Source organism: Salvelinus fontinalis, chromosome 1 (genome assembly GCF_029448725.1).
Source record: "Salvelinus fontinalis isolate EN_2023a chromosome 1, ASM2944872v1, whole genome shotgun sequence".
In the NCBI taxonomy this organism is placed as follows: Eukaryota; Metazoa; Chordata; class Actinopteri; order Salmoniformes; family Salmonidae; genus Salvelinus; species Salvelinus fontinalis.
The window spans coordinates 84,739,410-84,761,751 of NC_074665.1; the positions used below are offsets into that span (position 1 = coordinate 84,739,410).

The 22,342-nt window shown below is 37.3% G+C and overlaps 1 protein-coding gene across 1 annotated transcript in view; it reads left to right on the plus strand.

Moving 5' to 3' along the window:
- LOC129862859 (lutropin-choriogonadotropic hormone receptor-like) overlaps positions 1-22,342 on the plus strand; it is a 47,060-nt gene that overhangs the window by 11,747 nt on the left and 12,971 nt on the right. The window contains exons 4-12 of the mRNA XM_055934917.1: positions 943-1,017; positions 1,186-1,266; positions 1,600-1,677; positions 2,072-2,140; positions 2,685-2,759; positions 3,850-4,038; positions 4,128-4,190; positions 4,345-4,569; positions 5,530-5,641. Of these exons, the coding sequence (XP_055790892.1) occupies positions 943-1,017; positions 1,186-1,266; positions 1,600-1,677; positions 2,072-2,140; positions 2,685-2,759; positions 3,850-4,038; positions 4,128-4,190; positions 4,345-4,569; positions 5,530-5,641 (967 nt within the window). The remainder of the gene's footprint in view (positions 1-942; positions 1,018-1,185; positions 1,267-1,599; positions 1,678-2,071; positions 2,141-2,684; positions 2,760-3,849; positions 4,039-4,127; positions 4,191-4,344; positions 4,570-5,529; positions 5,642-22,342) is intronic.

Consider the following 22,342-nt stretch of genomic DNA (forward strand, 5'->3'; position numbering starts at 1 on the left):
GTCTCCTTCTACCCTGATAAGTTCTGATGTTACTGTAATACACTGGTTAATGTGAAGATTTGTGGATCATTGAACCTTGAATGATCTGAATCCATTAGTCTGCCTTGTATGAGCCATTATCTAAAGCCATTAGTTCGCATTGAATGAGCCATTATCTAAATCCATTAGTCTGCCTTGAATGAGCCATTATCTAAATCCATTAATCTGCCTTGAATGAGCCATTATCTAAATCCATTAGTCTGCCTTGAATGAGCCATTATCTAAATCCATTAGTTTCCCTTGAATGAGTCATTATCTAAATCCATTAGTCTGCTTTGAATGATCCATTATCTAAATCCATTAGTCTGCCTTGAATGAGCCATTATCTAAATCCATAAGTTTGCCTTGAATGAGCCATTATCTAAATCCATTAGTCTGCCTTGAATGAGCCATTATCTAAATCCATTAGTCTACCTTGAATGAGCCAATATCTAAATCCTAGTTTGCATTGAATGAGTCATTATCTAAATCCATTAGTATGCCTTGAATGAGCCATTATCTAAATCCATTAGTCTACCTTGAATGAGCCAATATCTAAATCCATTAGTCTACCTTGAATGAGCCATTGTCTAAATCCATTAGTCTGCCTTGAATGAGCCATTATCTAAATCCATTAGTCTGCCTTGAATGAGCCATTATCTAAATCCATTAGTCTCCCTTGAATGAGCCATTATCTAAATCCATTAGTCTGCCTTGAACACAACAATGCATGCAGAATATAATTGACTTACTTAATCCTCTTCATTCCTAGATATAACATTACTGTAACGAAAACATTTAAAAGTATGAGTCACAAGTGCACTCATGAGTAAAAATATATGTTACTTGATTGGGCTATTGGAAATCAATGTTAACTTTTTTTAAATAAATGTTAATATTGTTCTGTTTTCTGTTATTCCTTAGACAGATACAGAACATCAGAAATCTGATCAGTATAGAGAAGGGGGCCTTCACTGATCTGCCCAGGCTGAGATACCTGTAAGCTTTTATTACAAGTACAGTATATTGTTAGTTACCATACAACTGTAATTCCAGGTACAATACCTGTTTGTCATGTTCAATTTTATTTTATTTATATATATATATTTACCTCTGTCTCTTTCTTCATCTCCTCTTTCCCACCTTCTCCTCTTTTCTCTCTCCCAGGAGTATCTGTAACACAGGAATAATACATTTTCCTGACTTCTCCACCATGTCCTCTTTGGTGATACTGGATAACTTCTTCCTGTACGTATCCAGAACTTGACCCACTTGAAACTGGATTACAAGTTGATGTTGGTCTACCTTATATTTTAAGACCATATGTTATGATAATATAGCTACACCCATTTTAAGATAATATACACTCAACCCCAGTGTTGCCCTGCAATTTCAATTCCAATTTTCTTCACTGAAAAGGAACTGAACCTGGTCTGTGACATGACATGTTCAGTGGCCAGCCACTGATATTTAGTATCTCTTCTCTGCTCTTTGCTTCGTTCCGCTCTTCTCTTCACTCACCTCTCCTCTTCTCCTCTCCTCTCTTCTCTCTTATCCTCTCCTCCTCTTTTCTGTGTGCAGTGAGCTGGGAGATAACATGCATCTCGACAGCATACCTGCCAATGCCTTTCAAGGTATCACAGAGGAGAGTGTGTACATGTGAGTATCAGTACAATACTATTACTTATTTACAGCCATACTCCAAACAGCCATACTCCAAACAGCCATACTCCAAACAGCCATACTTTCTTGAGCAAATGACTCATTTTGTGGGCTTTCATTTTCTCAGCACGTGTTTAGATCATTGATTAGAGAATTCTCTCATCTAGGCGTTTCAGGTAGCCTAAGAATCGTTTCACTGTTGATTTCATTTAACCTCATCTAATTGGTTGCGGTAACCATTATAATTGTCATTGAGTCCAGGTTTAGGACAGCATCTGTAAATTATGTTTTTTAATCATTTTCTGTTGTATGTCTGTAAGCAATTGTAAATCGGTGAAGCTGACCTTGACAACCAATTCAAATTAAATGCTTAGAAATGTTTTTCTTCCAGGAAAATTATAAAAAATGGATTCAAGGAAATCAGGTCACACGCTTTCAACGGAACAAATCTGGATAAACTGTATGTATTCCCCTTAAACAATCAACATTTTCTCCGCTGCTGCTGAGTTGCAGTTCTTACAACAAAGTGCCTGAAACACACACACATACTCTCTCTCAGCAGGAGCTGCTGTTGTGATTTTTTCTAAGCCTTGTTTTACTGTTGTTTAAGAGTTGTGTGGAAGGCTTGGGTTAATCAAATAAACTCAATGTACCAGTAAATAAATGTCTTGTGAGACAAAACATTGATTGGGTGCCCCGTTGTTACTTTACCCCCTTGCCACGCTGAGGCGTTAGCGGCGTCTTGGTCTCGCCAGAATCGCTTTCAAGGAGTCTAAACAAACAAAGCTTAGTAAGTTAGTTAGTTGAGATGAGGATCAGTTGGGCATCCATAGAAAAGTGTAGGTTTTAGAGAAGAGAAAACAAAAGGGTCAAATATCAGAACCCAAAAGCAAAACGCCCATTTCACTCATTTATTGCAAGGATATAACTGTCATGGCTTGTGCTCATCTGTGATGAAGACAAACATGACCTCATCCCATGTATTTGACGGTTTTCTTGTGTAGGATTCTGAAAGGCAACCGGTATCTGAGGAACATCCATGAAGATGCCTTTGAGGGGGCCTCAGGGCCAACTATGCTGTAAGTGAATACTTTCTTTGACAACCATAATGTAAAATTCACCTTCAATATAATAGTCCATTCCTATAATATAAACGTCCTTCCTGCCACACTGACCTCCACAGAGCCCCAGTATTTCCTGTTTCATACCCTTCCTGCCACACTGACCTCCACAGAGCCCCAGTATTTCCTGTTTCATACCCTTCCTGCCACACTGACCTCCACAGAGCCCCAGTATTTCCTGTTTCACACCCTTCCTGCCACACTGACCTCCACAGAGCCCCAGTATTTCCTGTTTCACACCCTTCCTGCCACACTGACCTCCACAGAGCTCCAGTATTTCCTTTCACTACCTATAACTGACAATGTCAAACATACACATTAGTTATACATTTAACAAAGATTACATAGACACAACATCTGACTACTGATCCATTTTTATCATAAAGAACTTGTGGTTTTTGGTGCATTGGAGGGATTTCTTAGGCATACTGATTATTCATCCATGTTCAACAATACAAGGTTGATGCTGTAATCTACGATTTGTCGGCCAGGTCTACCTCAGTATTTATGAGATTGTAATGGTATGCATGTTGTCTAGTCTAGTGGTGTTGTTTTTTTGCATCCTGCTTTACTTTGTTAATATCTTCTTTTTTTTTAAGAGTGTTAAAGTCTGTTAGGGTGACGAATGTTTTTTTATTCATCAATATATCGGAGTTTAACCATAACATTTGTTGTAATATTTGTTATATCTTTTCTGGAGGATAAAACTGAAATTGTAACCAGCTTTGTATGGCTTGTTTAAGAAAGGGCGATAATTTAGTTTTCAATTAGTTGGAAATGAGAAGTTGTAATCTGTGTGAAGGCAAAAAAGCACTTTTTGAACAAAGGATGAGCTTTCATTTATTTTTATCCATTGCAGCTTGACCCTACGTTCCTCTCAACTGTGTGATGTGTGCTATCGGGGGGGGGGGGGGTAAATGAAGAGAACAGAAGACAATTTTCAATTGTTTGCTGTAACTATGGACAATTAAGTTTCTACTGTGTAAAAGAAAACAAAACAAAAACAAAAACATTTGACTCTTGTGTTTACTGTATGTTTGTTGTCCAGTGATGTCTCCTCCACAGCTCTCCACACCCTCCCCCGTCGAGGCTTGGGACATTTGAAGGTCCTGATTGCCCGTTCTACCCCTTACCTGAAGACTCTACCCCCTCTGGAAAGCCTCCTAGAGCTAGAGGTGGCAGAGGTCACTTACCCCAGCCACTGCTGTGCCTTCCACACCTGGCGACGCAAACACAGGTAGGTACACATCACATATTGGTACACACACAGTTTGACATTCAAGAGTCTACTATAACCTTCCTGTTTTTCTCCTTATCCATCCAAAGGGAAAAAGTTGTCCTTGCACTCTCTCCGAACCTCAGAAGGCTGTGCGATGACGATAAAATCATGTAAGACAATTATTGCACCATGTATCAGGGGAAAGTTCTGTACACATGTAGCGGTCTCTATTGACAGGATCTTTTTTAACCATTGATTGCACATTTTCTTTTCTTTTTTTGGTATCAAATTCTCTGCTCCATGTTGTCTTCCCCTTTTCTACAGGGACCTCTCAGCAGACAATGTAACAGACCTGTACGACATCAACCTCCAATACCCAGACCTGCAGCTGAGCCTGTGTCCTGGACCCTTCCAGTGCACCCCGGAGCCGGATGCCTTCAACCCCTGTGAGGACCTGCTGGGGTACTCCTTCCTCCGCACAGTCACCTGGCTCATCACTGTGTTCGCTGTGGCCGGGAACATGACCGTGCTGATTGTACTGATCACCAGGTAAAGGGTTTTGACTAGGTGGTGTACAGCTACAACAGGAAGTGACTTAGTAGCAGGTTAGGAAACCTTACGCAGCAGGTTAGGAGAATGAACGGAGCAGGTTAGGATAATTAGGTTAAGGTTAGGAAAAGGCTTAAGGTTAGCTAAAATAATCTCCTAACCTGCTACTGTCACGTGTGAAGGATCGGGAGATAGGCGCAGGAATGCGTAATAGTTTTTTTAATTTCACCCAAATTACAGCTTGCCATGTAAAGGCACAGGGACGAAGACCAAACAAACACGTATACAAAACATGGTGTTGAGACCCAAACAAAAGAGTGAGGAGTACCTCAAATAAATACACAAGCGCACAATGATGCCACACGGGACGAGACCCGTAATCATCTGCGCAATACAAGCGGCACGAAAGCCAAAACAACAAGGCACAGGTACTCACAGGCACAACGGACATTGGAACAATAATCGACAGCCCAATGGAAACCAAAGGGCAGATTTCTACAATTACAATCAGGGAAATGGGGACCAGGTGTACGTAATGACACAGTTCTGGAGGGATCCGTGACAGCTACAAAAAGCAACAACAACAAAAAGAAGCTGTAGCTGTATTCTGTCTAGTCACAACCCAGGTAGAGAGAGAGAACATCGAGATGTATAATACACGAGACTGGCTGGCATAGACCCACATAGTTTTAGAGTGTGGGATAAACCAGTCCAATTGGAATGAATGGATTGTAATCTATTTAATTCTATGGGAAAGAACATGCTCAACTCTTATCCACATTACAGTGTGTGGTTTACTAAGACATGTTGCTTAAATAAGATAAATATAATTAAAACAATATGGTTAAATAAAGGTGAAAAAAAATTAAAACAATGTTTCATTAAAACAATGTTTCAATTGCTAAATATATTCAAGTGATTGCTGATCTTTTTAACATTTTTGATCATTCTCCTCACCAGTCACCAGAAGCTTAATGTCTCCCAGTTCCTGATGTGTAACCTGGCCTTCGCAGATCTCTGCATGGGGCTCTACCTCCTCCTCATTGCAGCCATGGACTACCACTCCCGCAAGGTACGGTAGTGGTAGTCCAACCACCTACCACCACTTACCACGACTCCTAAACTGCTCCAGGGGGGCTGCACTCTGGCTGACCCTGTGATGCTTGCTTTCCAATGTTTATACACTGTAGAAAAATATATACACACAACATGTAAAGTGTTGGTCACATGTTTCATGAGCTGAAATAAAAGAGCCCAGAAATGTTTCATACGCACACAAAGCTAATTTCTCTCCAATATTGTGCACAGATTGGTTTACATCCCTGTTAGTGAGCATATCATTTGCCAAGATTATCCATCCACCTGACAGGTTTGGCATATCAAGAAGCTGATTAAACAGTGTGATCGTTACACAGGTGCACCTTCTGCAGGGGACAATAAAAGGCCACTCTAAAATGTGCAGTTATGTCACACAACACACTGCCATAGATGTCTCAAGTTTTGAAGTTGTGTGCAGTTGGCATGCTGACTACAGGAATGTCCACCAGAGATGTTGCCAGAGTTTTTAATGTTAATTTCAATAATCATTTCAAATAATTTAATAATTTCAAACTTCCTGTTGAATCTGCAGACGTGTTGCTGTGCGTTTTGTTGCTGTGCGATTTGCTGCGAACTTTACTTTACTTTGCTAGCTGACAACTTTACGTTTTTTGTTTTGTTTCTGTTTTTAATTACCGTTTATATTTTTAGTTTTTCCATCGCAACTTTTTTCCCTCATTCAACCTTTTCACTCCGGACGCTTTATCTGGACATGGTTCGTCAACACCTTCAACAGCCGAAGCTAAGTAGTAACATTAACATGATGTCTTCTAATTGCAGTCGCTGTACTCATAATATACAGGAGAACGATCGCCTTACGGCGAAAATAGCTGTGCTGCAAGCCCAGCTTCAGACGCAATCGTTAGGCAAGGGTATTTTCAGTGTAGGAAAGGAAGAAACAGCGTCTGTGCCACCAGTAAGTACAGATAGTAACGTTAGTATAAATCCCCCCGCACAGTCCCCGCAGCCGGACAACTTTCTCATGGCTTCTGGAGGGAAATGCTGTTGGAATGCTCAACCGGTGTCGCTCATTCAGCCGACAGAAACTTTCAACCGGTTTTCCCCATTATGTAGCGAGTCGGAGTCTGAGTCTGAGTCTTCTCTTGTCTCTACTCCTCCCGTTACGGGGTCTGAGACGCCGAAGGCTCCCACCGTTAGCTCTGACAAATTGAAAACCCTAGTCATTGGCAACTCCATTACCCGCAGTATTAGACTTAAAACGAATCACCCAGCGATCATACACTGTTTACCAGGGGGCAGGGCTACCGACGTTAAGGCTAATCTTAAGATGGTGCTGGCTAAAGCTAAATCTGGCGAGTGTAGAGAGTATAGAGATATTGTTATCCACGTCGGCACCAACGATGTTAGGATGAAACAGTCAGAGGTCACCAAGTGCAACATAGCTTCAGCGTGTAAATCAGCTAGAAAGATGTGTCGGCATCGAGTAATTGTCTCTGGCCCCCTCCCAGTTAGGGGGAGTGACGAGCTCTACAGCAGAGTCTCAGCACTCAATCGCTGGTTGAAAACTGTTTTCTGCCCCTCCCAAAAGATAGAATTTGTAGATAATTGGCCCTCTTTCTGGGACTCACCCACAAACAGGACCAAGCCTGACCTGCTAAGGAGTGACGGACTCCATCCTACCTGGAGGGGTGCTCTCATCTTATCTACCAACATAGATAGGGCTCTAACTCCTTTAGCCCCACAATGAAATAGGGTGCAGGCCAGGCAGCAGGCTGTTAGCCAACCTGCCAGCTTAGTGGAGTCTGCCAATAGCACAGTCAGTGTAGTCAGCTCAGCCATACCCATTGAGACTGTGTCTGTGCCTCGACCTAGGTTGGGCAAAACTAAACATGGCGGTGTTCGCCTTAGCAATCTTATTAGGATAAAGACCTCCTCCATTCCTGCCATTATTGAAAGAGATCGTGATACCTCACATCTCAAAATAGGGTTACTTAATGTTAGATCCCTCACTTCAAAGGCAGTCATAGTCAATGAACTAATCACTGATCATAATCTTGATGTGATTGGCCTGACTGAAACATGGCTTAAGCCTGATGAATTTACTGTGTTAAATGAGGCCTCACCTCCTGGTTACACTAGTGACCATATCCCCCGTGCATCCCGCAAAGGCGGAGGTGTTGCTAACATCTACAATAGCAAATTTCAATTTACAAAAAAAAAAATGGCGTTTTCGTCTTTTGAGCTTCTAGTCATGAAATCTATGCAGCCTACTCAATCACTTTTTATAGCTACTGTTTACAGGCCTCCTGGGCCATATACAGCGTTCCTCTCTGAGTTTCCTGAATTCCTATCAGACCTTGTAGTCATAGCAGATCATATTCTAATTTTTGGTGATTTTAATATTCACATGGAGAAGTCCACAGACCCACTCCAAAAGTCTTTCGGAGCCATCATCGACTCAGTGGGTTTTGTCCAACATGTCTCTGGACCTACTCACTGCCACAGTCATACTCTGGACCTAGTTTTGTCCCATGGAATAAATGTTGTAGATCTTAATGTTTTTCCACATAATCCTGGACTATCGGACCACCATTTTATTACGTTTGCAATCGCAACAAATAATCTGCTCAGACCCCAACCAAGGAGCATCAAAAGTCGTGCTATAAATTCTCAGACAACACAAAAATTCCTTGATGCCCTTCCAGACTCATTCTGCCTACCCAAGGACGTCAGAGGACAAAAATCAGTTAACCACTTAACTGAGGAACTCAATTTAACCTTGCGCAATACCCTAGATGCAGTTGCACCCCTAAAAACGAAAAACATTTGTCATAAGAAACTAGCTCCCTGGTATACAGAAAATACCCGAGCTTTGAAGCAAGCTTCCAGGAAATTGGAACGGAAATGGCGCCACACAAAACTGGAAGTCTTCCGATTAGCTTGGAAAGACAGTACCGTGCAGTACCGAAGAGCCCTCACTGCTGCTCGATCATCCTACTTTTCCAACTTAATCGAGGAAAATAAGAACAATCCAAAATTTCTTTTTGATACTGTTGCAAAGCTAACTAAAAAGCAGCATTCCCCAAGAGAGGATGGCTTTCACTTCAGCAGTAATAAATTCATGAACTTCTTTGAGGAAAAGATCATGACCATTAGAAAGCAAATTACGGACTCCTCTTTGAATCTGCGTATTCCTCCAGGGCTTAGCTGTCCTGGATCTGCACAGCTCTGCGAGGGCCTGGGATCGGGAGAGACACTTAAGTGTTTTAGTACTATATCTCTTGACACAATGATGAAAATAATCATGGCCTCTAAACCTTCAAGCTGCATACTGGATCCTATTCCTACTAAACTGCTGAAGGAGCTGCTTCCTGTGCTTGGCCCTCCTATGTTGAACATAATAAACAGCTCTCTATCCACCGGATGTGTACCAAACTCACTAAAAGTGGCAGTGATAAAGCCTCTCTTGAAAAAGCCAAACCTTGACCCGGAAAATATAAAAAACTATCGGCCTATATCGAATCTTCCATTCCTCTCAAAAATTTTAGAAAAAGCTGTTGCGCAGCAACTCACTGCCTTTCTGAAGACAAACAATGTATACGAAATGCTTCAGTCTGGTTTTAGACCCCATCATAGCACTGAGACTGCACTTGTGAAGGTGGTAAATGACCTTTTAATGGCGTCAGACCGAGGCTCTGCATCTGTCCTCGTGCTACTAGACCTTAGTGCTGCCTTTGACACCATCGATCACCACATTCTTTTGGAGAGACTGGAAACCCAAATTGGTCTACACGGACAAGTTCTGGCCTGGTTTAGATCTTACCTGTCGGAAAGATATCAGTTTGTCTCTGTGAATGGTCTGTCCTCTGACAAATCAACTGTACATTTCGGTGTTCCTCAAGGTTCCGTTTTAGGACCACTATTGTTTTCACTATATATTTTACCTCTTGGGGATGTTATTCGAAAACATAATGTTAACTTTCACTGCTATGCGGATGACACACAGCTGTACATTTCAATGAAACATGGTGAAGCCCCAAAATTGCCCTCGCTAGAAGCCTGTGTTTCAGACATAAGGAAGTGGATGGCTGCAAACTTTCTACTTTTAAACTCGGACAAAACAGAGATGCTTGTTCTAGGTCCCAAGAAACAAAGAGATCTTCTGTTAAATCTGACAATTCATCTTGATGGTTGTAAAGTCGTCTCAAATAAAACTGTGAAGGACCTCGGCGTTACTCTTGACCCTGATCTCTCTTTTGACGAACATATCAAGACTGTTTCAAGGACAGCTTTTTTCCATCTACGTAACATTGCAAAAATCAGAAATTTTCTGTCCAAAAATGATGCAGAAAAATTAATCCATGCATTTGTTACTTCTAGGTTAGACTACTGCAATGCTCTACTTTCCGGCTACCCGGATAAAGCACTAAATAAACTTCAGTTAGTGCTAAATACGGCTGCTAGAATCCTGACTAGAACCAAGAAATTTGATCATATTACTCCAGTGCTAGCTTCCCTACACTGGCTTCCCGTTAAGGCAAGGGCTGATTTCAAGGTTTTACTGTTAACCTTTAAAGCGTTACATGGGCTTGCTCCTACCTATCTTTCCGAGTTGGTCCTGCCGTACATACCTACACGTACGCTACGGTCACAAGACGCAGGCCTCCTAATTGTCCCTAGAATTTCTAAGCAAACAGCGGGAGGCAGGGCTTTCTCCTATAGATCTCCATTTTTATGGAACAGTCTGCCTACCCATGTGAGAGACGCAGACTCAGTCTCAACCTTTAAGTCTTTACTGAAGACTTATCTCTTCAGTAGGTCATATGATTGAGTGTAGTCTGGCCCAGGAGTGTGAAGGTGAACGGAAAGGCTCTGGAGCAACGAACCGCCCTTGCTGTCTCTCCAGGGCCGGTTCCCCTCTCTCCACTGGGATTCTCTGCCTCTAACCCTGTTACTGGGGCTGAGTCACTGGCTTGCTGGTGCTCTTTCATGCCGTCCCTAGGAGGGGTGCGTCACTTGAGTGGGTTGAGTTACTGACGTGAACTTCCTGTCTGGGTTGGCGCCCCCCCTTGGTTGTGCTGTGATGGAGACCTTTGTGGGCTATACTCGGCCTTGTCTCAGGATTGTAAGTTGGTGGTTGAGGATATCCCTCTAGTGGTGTGGGGGCTGTGCTTTGGCAGAGTGGGTGGGGTTATATCCTTCCTGTTTGGCCCTGTCTGGGGGTTTCTTCGGATGGGGCCACAGTGTCTCCTGACCGCTCCTGTCTCAGCCTCCAGTATTTATGCTGCAGTAGTTTATGTGTCGGGGGGCTAGGGTCTGTTGGTTATACCTGGAATACTTCTCCTGTCTTATCCAGTGTCCTGTGTGAATTTAAGTATGCTCTCTCTAATTCTCTCGTTCTCTCTTTCTCTCTGAGAACCTGAGCCCTAGGACCATACGTCAGGACTACCGGGCATGCTGACACCTTGCTGTCCCCAGTCCGCCCGGCCTTGCTGTTATTCCAGTTTCAACTGTTTCTGCCTGCGGTTACGAAACCCCTACCTGTCCCAGACCTGCTGTTTTCAACTCTTAATGATCGGCTATGAAAAGCCAACTGAGATTTATTCCTGATTATTATTTGACCATGCTTGTCATTTATGAACATTTTGAAAATCTTGGCTCTCTCTAATTTTCTCCTTCTCTCTTTCTCTCGGAGGACCTGAGCCCTAGGACCATACGTCGGGACTACCGGCCGTGGTGACTCCTTGCTGCCCCCAGTCCGCCTGGCCTTGCTGCTATTCCAGTTTCAACTCTTCTGCCTGCGGTTATGGAACCCCTACCTGTCCCAGACCTGCTGTTTTCAACTCTTAATGATCGGCTATGAAAAGTCAACTGAGATTTATTCCTGATTATTATTTGACCATGCTTGTCATTTATGAACATTTTGAAAATCTTGGCTCTCTCTAATTTTCTCCTTCTCTCTTTCTTTCTCTCGGAGGACCTGGGCCCTAGGACCATGCATCGGGACTGCCGCCCGTGGTGACTCCTTGCTGTCCCCAGTCCGCCTGGCCTTGCTGCTATTCCAGTTTCAGCTGTTCTGCCTGCGGTTATGGAACCGCCACCTGTCCCAGACCTGTTGTTTTTCAACTCTTAATGATCAGCTATGAAAAGCCAACTGAAAATTATTCATGATTATTATTTGACCATGCTTGTCACTTATGAACATTTTTGAACATCTTGGCATAGTTCTGTTATAATCTCCACCCGGCACAGCCAGAAGAGGACTGGCCACCCCTCATAGCCTGGTTCCTCTCTAGGTTTCTTCCTAGGTTTTGGCCTTTCTAGGGAGTTTTTCCTAGCCACCGTGCTTCTACACCTGCATTCTAGCTGTTTGGGGTTTTAGGCTGGGTTTCTGTACAGCACTTCGAGATATTATCTGATGTACGAAGGGCTATATAAAATAAAAAATTGATTGATTGATAAGCCGCCTCCAACGTTCTTTTAGAGAATTTGTCAGTACATCCAATCGGCCTCACAACTACAGACCACGCCAGCCCAGGACCTCTTGCGGGATCGTCTGAGACCAGCCACCCAGACAGCTGATGAAACTGTGGGTTTGCACAACCAAAGAATTTCTGCACAAACTGTCAGAAACCATCTTAGGGAAGCTCATCTGTGAGGTCATCGTCCTCACCAGGGTCTTGACCTGACAGCAGTTCGGCGTCATAACCGACTTCAGTGGGAAAATGCTCACCTTTGATGGCCACTGGCACGCTAGAGAAGTGTGCTCTTCACGGATGATTCATGGTTGCAGCTGTACTGGGCAAATGGCAGAAAGCGTGTATGGTGTTGTGTGGGCAGGCGGTTTGCTGATGTCAATGTTGTGAACAGAGTGCTCCATGGTGCCGTTGGGGTTATGGTATGGGCAGGCATAAGACAGGACAGCGAACACAATTGAATTGCATTTTACTGATGGCAATTTGAATGCACAGAGATACCGTGACGAGATCCAGAGGCCCGTTGTCATGCCATTCACCCGCCACCATCACCTCATGTTTCAGCATGATAATGCACGGCCCCATGTCGCAAGGATCTGTACACAATACCTGGAAGCTAAAAACATTTCCCAGTTCTTCCATGGCCTGCATACTCACCACCAGACATGTCACTCATTGACAATGTTTGGGACGCTCTGGATCGATGTGTATGACAGCATGTTCCAGTTCCCGCCAATATCCAGCAACTTCGCACAGCCATTGAATCAACAGCCTGATCAACTCTATGCGAAAGAGATGTGTCGCGATGCATGATGCATGGTCACACCAGACACTGACTGGTTTTCTGATCCACGCCCCCACTTTTATTTTTAAGGTATTTGTGACCAACAGATGCATATCTGTATTCCCAGTTATGTGAACTCCATAGATAAGGGCCCAAATAATTTATTTCAATTGATTGGTTTCCTTATATGAACTGTAACTCAGTAAAGTCTTTGAAATTGTTGCGTTTATATTTTAGTTCAGTGTATTTCTGTAATGACTGTTTCCGATTTGGACACTAACGTTGTATTTTATGGTTGGAGTTCTAGTCTATAACAAATAATACAGTTGTATTGTATTGTAGAAGATCTAGTCTATAACCAATAATACAGTTGTATTGTATTGTAGAAGTTCTAGTCTATAACCAATAATACAGTTGTATTGTATTGTAAGAGTTCTAGTCTATAACCAATAATACAGTTGTATTGTATTGTAGGAGTTCTAGTCTATAACCAATAATACAGTTGTATTGTATTGTAAGAGTTCTAGTCTATAACCAATAATACAGTTGTATTGTATTGTAGGAGTTCTAGTCTATAACCAATAATACAGTTGTATTGAAGGAGTTCTAGTCTATAACCAATAATACAGTTGTATTGTATTGTAAGAGTTCTAGTCTATAACCAATAATACAGTTGTATTGTATTGTAGGAGTTCTAGTCTATAACCAATAATACAGTTGTATTGTATTGTAAGAGTTCTAGTCTATAACCAATAATACAGTTGTATTGTATTGTAGGAGTTCTAGTCTATAACCAATAATACAGTTGTATTGAAGGAGTTCTAGTCTATAACCAATAATACAGTTGTATTGTATTGTAAGAGTTCTAGTCTATAACCAATAATACAGTTGTATTGTATTGTAGGAGTTTTAGTCTATAACCAATAATACAGTTGTATTGTATTGTAGGAGTTCTAGTCTATAACCAATAATACAGTTGTATTGAAGGAGTTCTAGTCTATAACCAATAATACAGTTGTATTGTATTGTAGGAGTACTAGTCTATTACCAATAATACAGTTGTATTGAAGGAGTTCTAGTCTATAACCAATAATACAGTAGTATTGTATTGTAGTAGTTCTAGTCTATAACCAATAATACAGTTGTATTGTATTGTAGGAGTTTTAGTCTATAACCAATAATACAGATGTATTGTAGGAGTTCTAGTCTATAACCAATAATACAGTTGTATTGTATTGTAGGAGTTTTAGTCTATAACCAATAATACAGATGTATTGTAGGAGTTCTAGTCTATAACCAATAATACAGTTGTATTGTATTGTAGGAGTTCTAGTCTATAACCAATAATACAGTAGTATTGTAGAAGTTCTAGTCTATAACCTATAATACAGTTGTATTGTATTGTAGAAGTTTTAGTCTATAACCAATAATACAGTTGTATTGTATTGTAGGAGTTTTAGTCTATAACCAATAATACAGTTGTATTGTATTGTAGGAGTTCTAGTCTATAACCAATAATACAGTTGTATTGTATTGTAGGAGTTCTAGTCTATAACCAATAATACAGTTGTATTGTATTGTAGGAGTTCTAGTCTATAACCAATAATACAGTTGTATTGAAGGAGTTCTAGTCTATAACCAATAATACAGTTGTATTGTATTGTAAGAGTACTAGTCTATAACCAATAATACAGTTGTATTGTATTGAAGGAGTTCTAGTCTATAACCAATAATACAGTAGTATTGTATTGTAGGAGTTCTAGTCTATTACCAATAATACAGTTGTATTGAAGGAGTTCTAGTCTATAACCAATAATACAGTAGTATTGTATTCTGGTAGTTCTAGTCTATAACCAATATGTAACGAGTGACGCTCTCCTCGTCCTCGGAAGAGGTGAGGAGAGAAGGATCCTCAGACCAAAACGCAGGCTTAGGGAAATAAGCCATCTTTATTATAAAATATGATGGCAACACGAAACGAAACAAAACACTTTAACAAGCTTACAAAATAACAAAACGACGTTGACGCAACCTGAACATAAACTTACATAACTAAACATAAACTTACGTACAGGAAAACAGACGACATCGAAACGAAACGAAACAAACAAACGCTACAGTCCTATGTGGTACGAACATACATACAGACACAGGAGACAATCACCCACAAACAAACAGTGAGAATGCCCTACCTAAATATGACTCTTAATTAGAGGCAAACGCAAACCACCTGCCTCTAATCAAGAGCCATACCAGGCAAACCAAAACCAACATAGAAACAGATAACATAGAATGCCCACCCAACCTCACGTCCTGACCAACTAACACACAAAAACTAACATAAATAGGTCAGGAACGTGACACAATAATACAGTTGTATTGTATTGTAGGAGTTTTAGTCTATAACCAATAATACAGATGTATTGTAGAAGTTCTAGTCTATAACCAATAATACAGTTGTATTGTAGGAGTTCTAGTCTATAACCAATAATACAGTTGTATTGTATTGTAGGAGTTTTAGTCTATAACCAATAATACAGTTGTATTGTATTGTAGTAGTTCTAGTCTATAACCAATAATACAGTTGTATGGTATTGTAGGAGTTTTAGTCTATAACCAATAATACAGTTGTATTGTATTGTAGGAGTTCTAGTCTATAACCAATAATACAGTTGTATTGTATTGTAGGAGTTTTAGTCTATAACCAATAATACAGTTGTATTGTATTGTAGGAGTTTTAGTCTATAACCAATAATACAGTTGTATTGTATTGTAGGAGTTCTAGTCTATAACCAATAATACAGTTGTATTGTATTGTAGAAGTTCTAGTCTATAACCAATAATACAGTAGTATTGTATTGTAGTAGTTCTAGTCTATAACCAATAATACAGTTGTATTGTATTGTAGGAGTTCTAGTCTATAACCAATAATACAGTTGTATTATATTGTAGGGGTTTTAGTCTATAACCAATAATACAGTTGTATTGTAGGAGTTCTAGTCTATAACCAATAATACAGTTGTATTGTATTGTAGAAGTTTTAGTCTATAACCAATAATACAGTTGTATTGTATTGTAGGAGTACTAGTCTATAACCAATAATACAGTTGTATTGTAGGAGTTTTAGTCTATAACCAATAATACAGTTGTATTGTAGAAGTTCTAGTCTATAACCAATAATACAGTTGTATTGTAGGAGTTTTAGTCTATAACCAATAATACAGTTGTATTGTAGAAGTTCTAGTCTATAACCAATAATACAGTTGTATTGTAGGAGTTTTAGTCTATAACCAATAATACAGTTGTTTTGAAGGAGTTCTAGTCTATAACCAATAATACAGTTGTATTGTATTGTAGGAGTTTTAGTCTATTACCAATAATACATTTGTACTGTATTGTAGGAGTTTTAGTCTATAACCCATAATACAGTTGTATAGTATTGTAGGAGTACTAGTCTATAACCAATAATACAGTTGTATTGTAGGAGTTCTAGTCTATAACCAATAATACAGTTGTATTGTATTGTAGGAGTACTAGTCTATAACCAATAATACAGTTGTATTGTATTGTAGGAGTACTAGTCTATAACCAATAATACAGTTGTATTGTAGGAGTTCTAGTCTATAACCAATAATACAGTAGTATTGTAGGAGTTCTAGTCTATAACCAATAATACAGTTGTATTGTAGGAGTACTAGTCTATAACCAATAATACAGTTGTATTGTAGGAGTTCTAGTCTATAACCAATAATACAGTTGTATTGTAAGAGTACAGGTCTATAACCAATAATACAGTTGTATTATATTGTAGGAGTTTTAGTCTATAACCAATAATACAGTTGTATTGTATTGTAGAAGTTTTAGTCTATAACCAATAATACAGTTGTATTGTATTGTAGAAGTTTTAGTCTATAACCAATAATACAGTTGTATTGTATTGTAGGAGTACTAGTCTATAACCAATAATATAGTTGTATTGTATTGTAAGAGTACTAGTCTATAACCAATAATAGTTGTATTGTATTGTAGGAGTTCTAGTCTATAACCAATTATACAGTTGTATTGTATTGTAGGAATACTAGTCTATAACCCATAATAAAGTTGTATTGTAGGAGTACAAGTCTATAACCAATAATACAATTGTATTGTATTGTAGGAATTCTAGTCTATAACCAATAATACAGTTGTATTGTATTGTAGGAGTTTTAGTCTATAACCAATAATACAGTTGTATTGTAGGAGTTCTAGTCTATAACCAATAATACAGTTGTATTGTAGGAGTTTTAGTCTATAACCAATAATACAGTTGTATTGTATTGAAGGAGTACTCGTCTATAACCAATAATACAGTTGTATTGTATTGTAGAAGTTTTAGTCTATAACCAATAATAAAGTTGTATTGTATTGTAGGAGTACTAGTCTATAACCAATAATATAGTTGTATTGTATTGTAAGAGTACTAGTCTATAACCAATAATAGTTGTATTGTATTGTAGGAGTTCTAGTCTATAACCAATTATACAGTTGTATTGTATTGTAGGAGTACTAGTCTATAACCAATAATACAATTGTATTGTATTGTAGGAATTCTAGTCTATAACCAATAATACAGTTGTATTGTAGGAGTTTTAGTCTATAACCAATAATACAGTTGTATTGTAGGAGTACTAGTCTATAACCAATAATACAGTTGTATTGTAGGAATTCTAGTCTATAACCAATAATACAGTTGTATTGTATTGTAGAAGTTTTAGTCTATAACCAATAATAAAGTTGTATTGTATTGTAGGAGTACTAGTCTATAACCAATAATACAGTTGTATTGTAGGAGTTCTAGTCTATAACCAATAATACAGTTGTATTGTATTGTAGAAGTTTTAGTCTATAACCAATAATAAAGTTGTATTGTATTGTAGGAGTACTAGTCTATAACCAATAATACAGTTGTATTGTATTGTAAGAGTACTAGTCTATAACCAATAATACAGTTGTATTGTATTGTAGGAGTTCTAGTCTATAACCAATAATACAGTTGTATTGTAGGAGTTCTAGTCTATAACCAATAATACAGTTGTATTGTAGGAGTTCTAGTCTATAACCAATAATACAGTTGTATTGTATTGTTGGAGTTTTAGTCTATAACCAATAATACAGTTGTATTGTATTGTAGAAGTTTTAGTCTATAACCAATAATAAAGTTGCATTGTATTGTAGGAGTTCTAGTCTAAAACCAATAATACAGTTGTATTGTATTGTAGGAGTTTTAGTCTATAACCAATAATACAGTTGTATTGTAGGAGTTCTAGTCTATAACCAATAATACAGTTGTATTGTAGGAGTTCTAGTCTATAACCAATAATACAGTTGTATTGTATTGTAGGAGTTCTAGTCTATAACCAATAATACAGTAGTATTGTAGGAGTTCTAGTCTATAACCAATAATACAGTTGTATTGTATTGTAGGAGTTTTAGTCTATAACCAATAACATAGTTGTATTGTATTATAGGAGTTTTAGTCTATAACCAATAACACAGTTGTATTGTATTATAGGAGTTTTAGTCTATAACCAATAACACAGTTGTATTGTATTATAGGAGTTTTAGTCTATAACCAATAACACAGTTGTATTGTATTATAGAAGTTTTAGTCTATAACCAATAATACAGTTGTGTTGTATTGTAGGAGTTTTAGTCTATAACCAATAATACAGTTGTATTGTAGGAGTTCTAGTCTATAACCAATAATACAGTTGTATTGTAGGAGTTCTAGTCTATAACCAATAATACAGTTGTATTATATTGTAGAAGTTTTAGTCTATAACCAATAATAAAGTTGTATTGTATTGTAGGAGTACTAGTCTATAACCAATAATAGAGTTGTATTGTATTGTAGGAGTACTAGTCTATAACCAATAATACCGTTGTATTTTAGAAGATCTAGTCTATAACCAATAATACAGTAGTATTGTATTGTAGAAGTTCTAGTCTATAACCAATTATACAGTTGTATTGTATTGTAGGAGTTTTAGTCTATAACCCATAATACAGTTGTATTGTATTGTAGGAGTTCTAGTCTTTAACCAATAATACAGTTGTATTGTAGGAGTTCTAGTCTATAACCAATAATACAGTTGTATTGTATTGTAGGAGTTTTAGTCTATAACCAATAACACAGTTGTATTGTATTATAGGAGTTTTAGTCTATAACCAATAATACAGTTGTATTGTATTGTAGGAGTTTTAGTCTATAACCAATAACACAGTTGTATTGTATTATAGGAGTTTTAGTCTATAACCAATAACACAGTTGTATTGTATTATAGGAGTTTTAGTCTATTACCAATAACACAGTTGTATTGTATTATAGAAGTTTTAGTCTATAACCAATAATACAGTTGTATTGTATTGTAGGAATTTTAGTCTATAACCAATAATACAGTTGTATTGTAGGAGTTCTAGTCTATAACCAATAATACAGTTGTATTGTATTGTATTGTAGTAGTTCTAGTCTATAACCAATAATACAGTTGTATTGTATTGTAGGAGTACTAGTCTATAACCAATAATACAGTTGTATTGTAGGAGTTCTAGTCTATAACCAATAATACAGTTGTATTGTATTGTAGGAGTTCTAGTCTATAACCAATAATACAGTTGTATTGTATTGTAGAAGTTTTAGTCTATAACCAATAATACATTTGTATTTTATTGTAGGAGTTCTAGTCTATAACCAATAATACAGTTGTATTGTAAGAGTACTAGTCTATAACCAATAATAAAGTTGTATTGTATTGTAAGAGTACTAGTCTATAACCAATAATACAGTTGTATTGTATTGTAAGAGTACTAGTCTATAACCAATAATACAGTTGTATTGTATTGTAGGAGTACTAGTCTATAACCAATAATACAGTTGTATTGTAGGAGTTCTAGTCTATAACCAATAATACAGTTGTATTGTATTGTAGGAGTTCTAGTCTATAACCAATAATACAGTTGTATTGTAGGAGTACTAGTCTATAACCAATAATACAGTTGTATTGTAGGAGTTCTAGTCTATAACCAATAATACAGTTGTATTGTAGGAGTTCTAGTCTATAACCAATAATACAGTTGTATTGTATTGTAGAAGTTTTAGTCTATAACCAATAATACAGTTGTATTGTATTGTAGGAGTACTAGTCTATAACCAATAATACAGTTGTATTGTGTTGTAAGAGTACTAGTCTATAACAAATAATACAGCTGTATTGTATTGTAGGAGTACTAGTCTATAACCAATAATACAGTTGTATTGTATTGTATGAGTTCTAGTCTATAACCAATAATACAGTTGTATTGTATTGTAGGAGTTCTAGTCTATAACCAATAATACAGTTGTGTTGTATTGTAGAAGTTCTAGTCTATAACCCATAATAAAGTTGTATTGTATTGTAGGAGTTCTAGTCTTTAACCAATAATACAGTTGTATTGTAGGAGTTCTAGTCTATAACCAATAATACAGTTGTATTGTATTGTAGGAGTTTTAGTCTATAACCAATAACACAGTTGTATTGTATTATAGGAGTTTTAGTCTATAACCAATAATACAGTTGTATTGTATTGTAGGAGTTTTAGTCTATAACCAATAACACAGTTGTATTGTATTATAGGAGTTTTAGTCTATAACCAATAACACAGTTGTATTGTATTATAGGAGTTTTAGTCTATAACCAATAACACAGTTGTATTGTATTATAGAAGTTTTAGTCTATAACCAATAATACAGTTGTATTGTATTGTAGGAATTTTAGTCTATAACCAATAATACAGTTGTATTGTAGGAGTTCTAGTCTATAACCAATAATACAGTTGTATTGTATTGTATTGTAGGAGTTCTAGTCTATAACCAATAATACAGTTGTATTGTATTGTAGGAGTACTAGTCTATAACCAATAATACAGTTGTATTGTAGGAGTTCTAGTCTATAACCAATAGTACAGTTGTATTGTATTGTAGGAGTTCTAGTCTATAACCAATAATACAGTTGTATTGTATTGTAGAAGTTTTAGTCTATAACCAATAATACATTTGTATTTTATTGTAGGAGTTCTAGTCTATAACCAATAATACAGTTGTATTGTAAGAGTACTAGTCTATAACCAATAATAAAGTTGTATTGTATTGTAAGAGTACTAGTCTATAACCAATAATACAGTTGTATTGTATTGTAAGAGTACTAGTCTATAACCAATAATACAGTTGTATTGTATTGTAGGAGTACTAGTCTATAACCAATAATACAGTTGTATTGTAGGAGTTCTAGTCTATAACCAATAATACAGTTGTATTGTATTGTAGGAGTTCTAGTCTATAACCAATAATACAGTTGTATTGTAGGAGTACTAGTCTATAACCAATAATACAGTTGTATTGTAGGAGTTCTAGTCTATAACCAATAATACAGTTGTATTGTAGGAGTTCTAGTCTATAACCAATAATACAGTTGTATTGTATTGTAGGAGTACTAGTCTATAACCAATAATACAGTTGTATTGTATTGTATGAGTTCTAGTCTATAACCAATAATACAGTTGTATTGTATTGTAGGAGTTCTAGTCTATAACCAATAATACAGTTGTGTTGTATTGTAGAAGTTCTAGTCTATAACCAATAATACAGTAGTATTGTAGGAGTTCTAGTCTATAACCAATAATACAGTTGTATTGTAGGAGTTCTAGTCTATAACCAATAATACAGTTGTATTGTATTGTAGAAGTTCTAGTCTATAACCAATAATACAGTAGTATTGTAGGAGTTCTAGTCTATAACCAATAATACAGTTGTATTGTATTGTAGGAGTTCTAGTCTATAACCAATAATACAGTTTTATTGTATTGTAGGAGTTTTAGTCTATAACCAATAATACCGTTGTTTTGTATTGTAGGCGTACTAATCTATAACCAATAATACAGTTGTATTGTAGGAGTTCTAGTCTATAACCAATAATACAGTTGTATTGTATTGAAGGAGTACTAGTCTATAACCAATAATACAGTTGTATTGTATTGTAGGAGTTTTAGTCTATAACCAATAATACCGTTGTATTGTATTGTAGGAGTACTAATCTATAACCAATAATACAGTTGTATTGAAGGAGTTCTAGTCTATAACCAATAATACAGTTGTATTGTAGGAGTTCTAGTCTATAACCAATAATACAGTTGTATTGTATTGTAGGAGTACTAGTCTATAACCAATAATACCGTTGTATTGTAGGAGTTCTAGTCTATAACCAATAATACAGTTGTATTGAAGGAGTTCTAGTCTATAACCAATAATAAAGTTGTATTGTATTGTAGGAGTACTAGTCTATAACCAATAATACAGTTGTATTGTATTGTAGAAGTTCTAGTCTATAACCAATAATACAGTTGTATTGTAGGAGTTCTAGTCTATAACCAATAATACAGT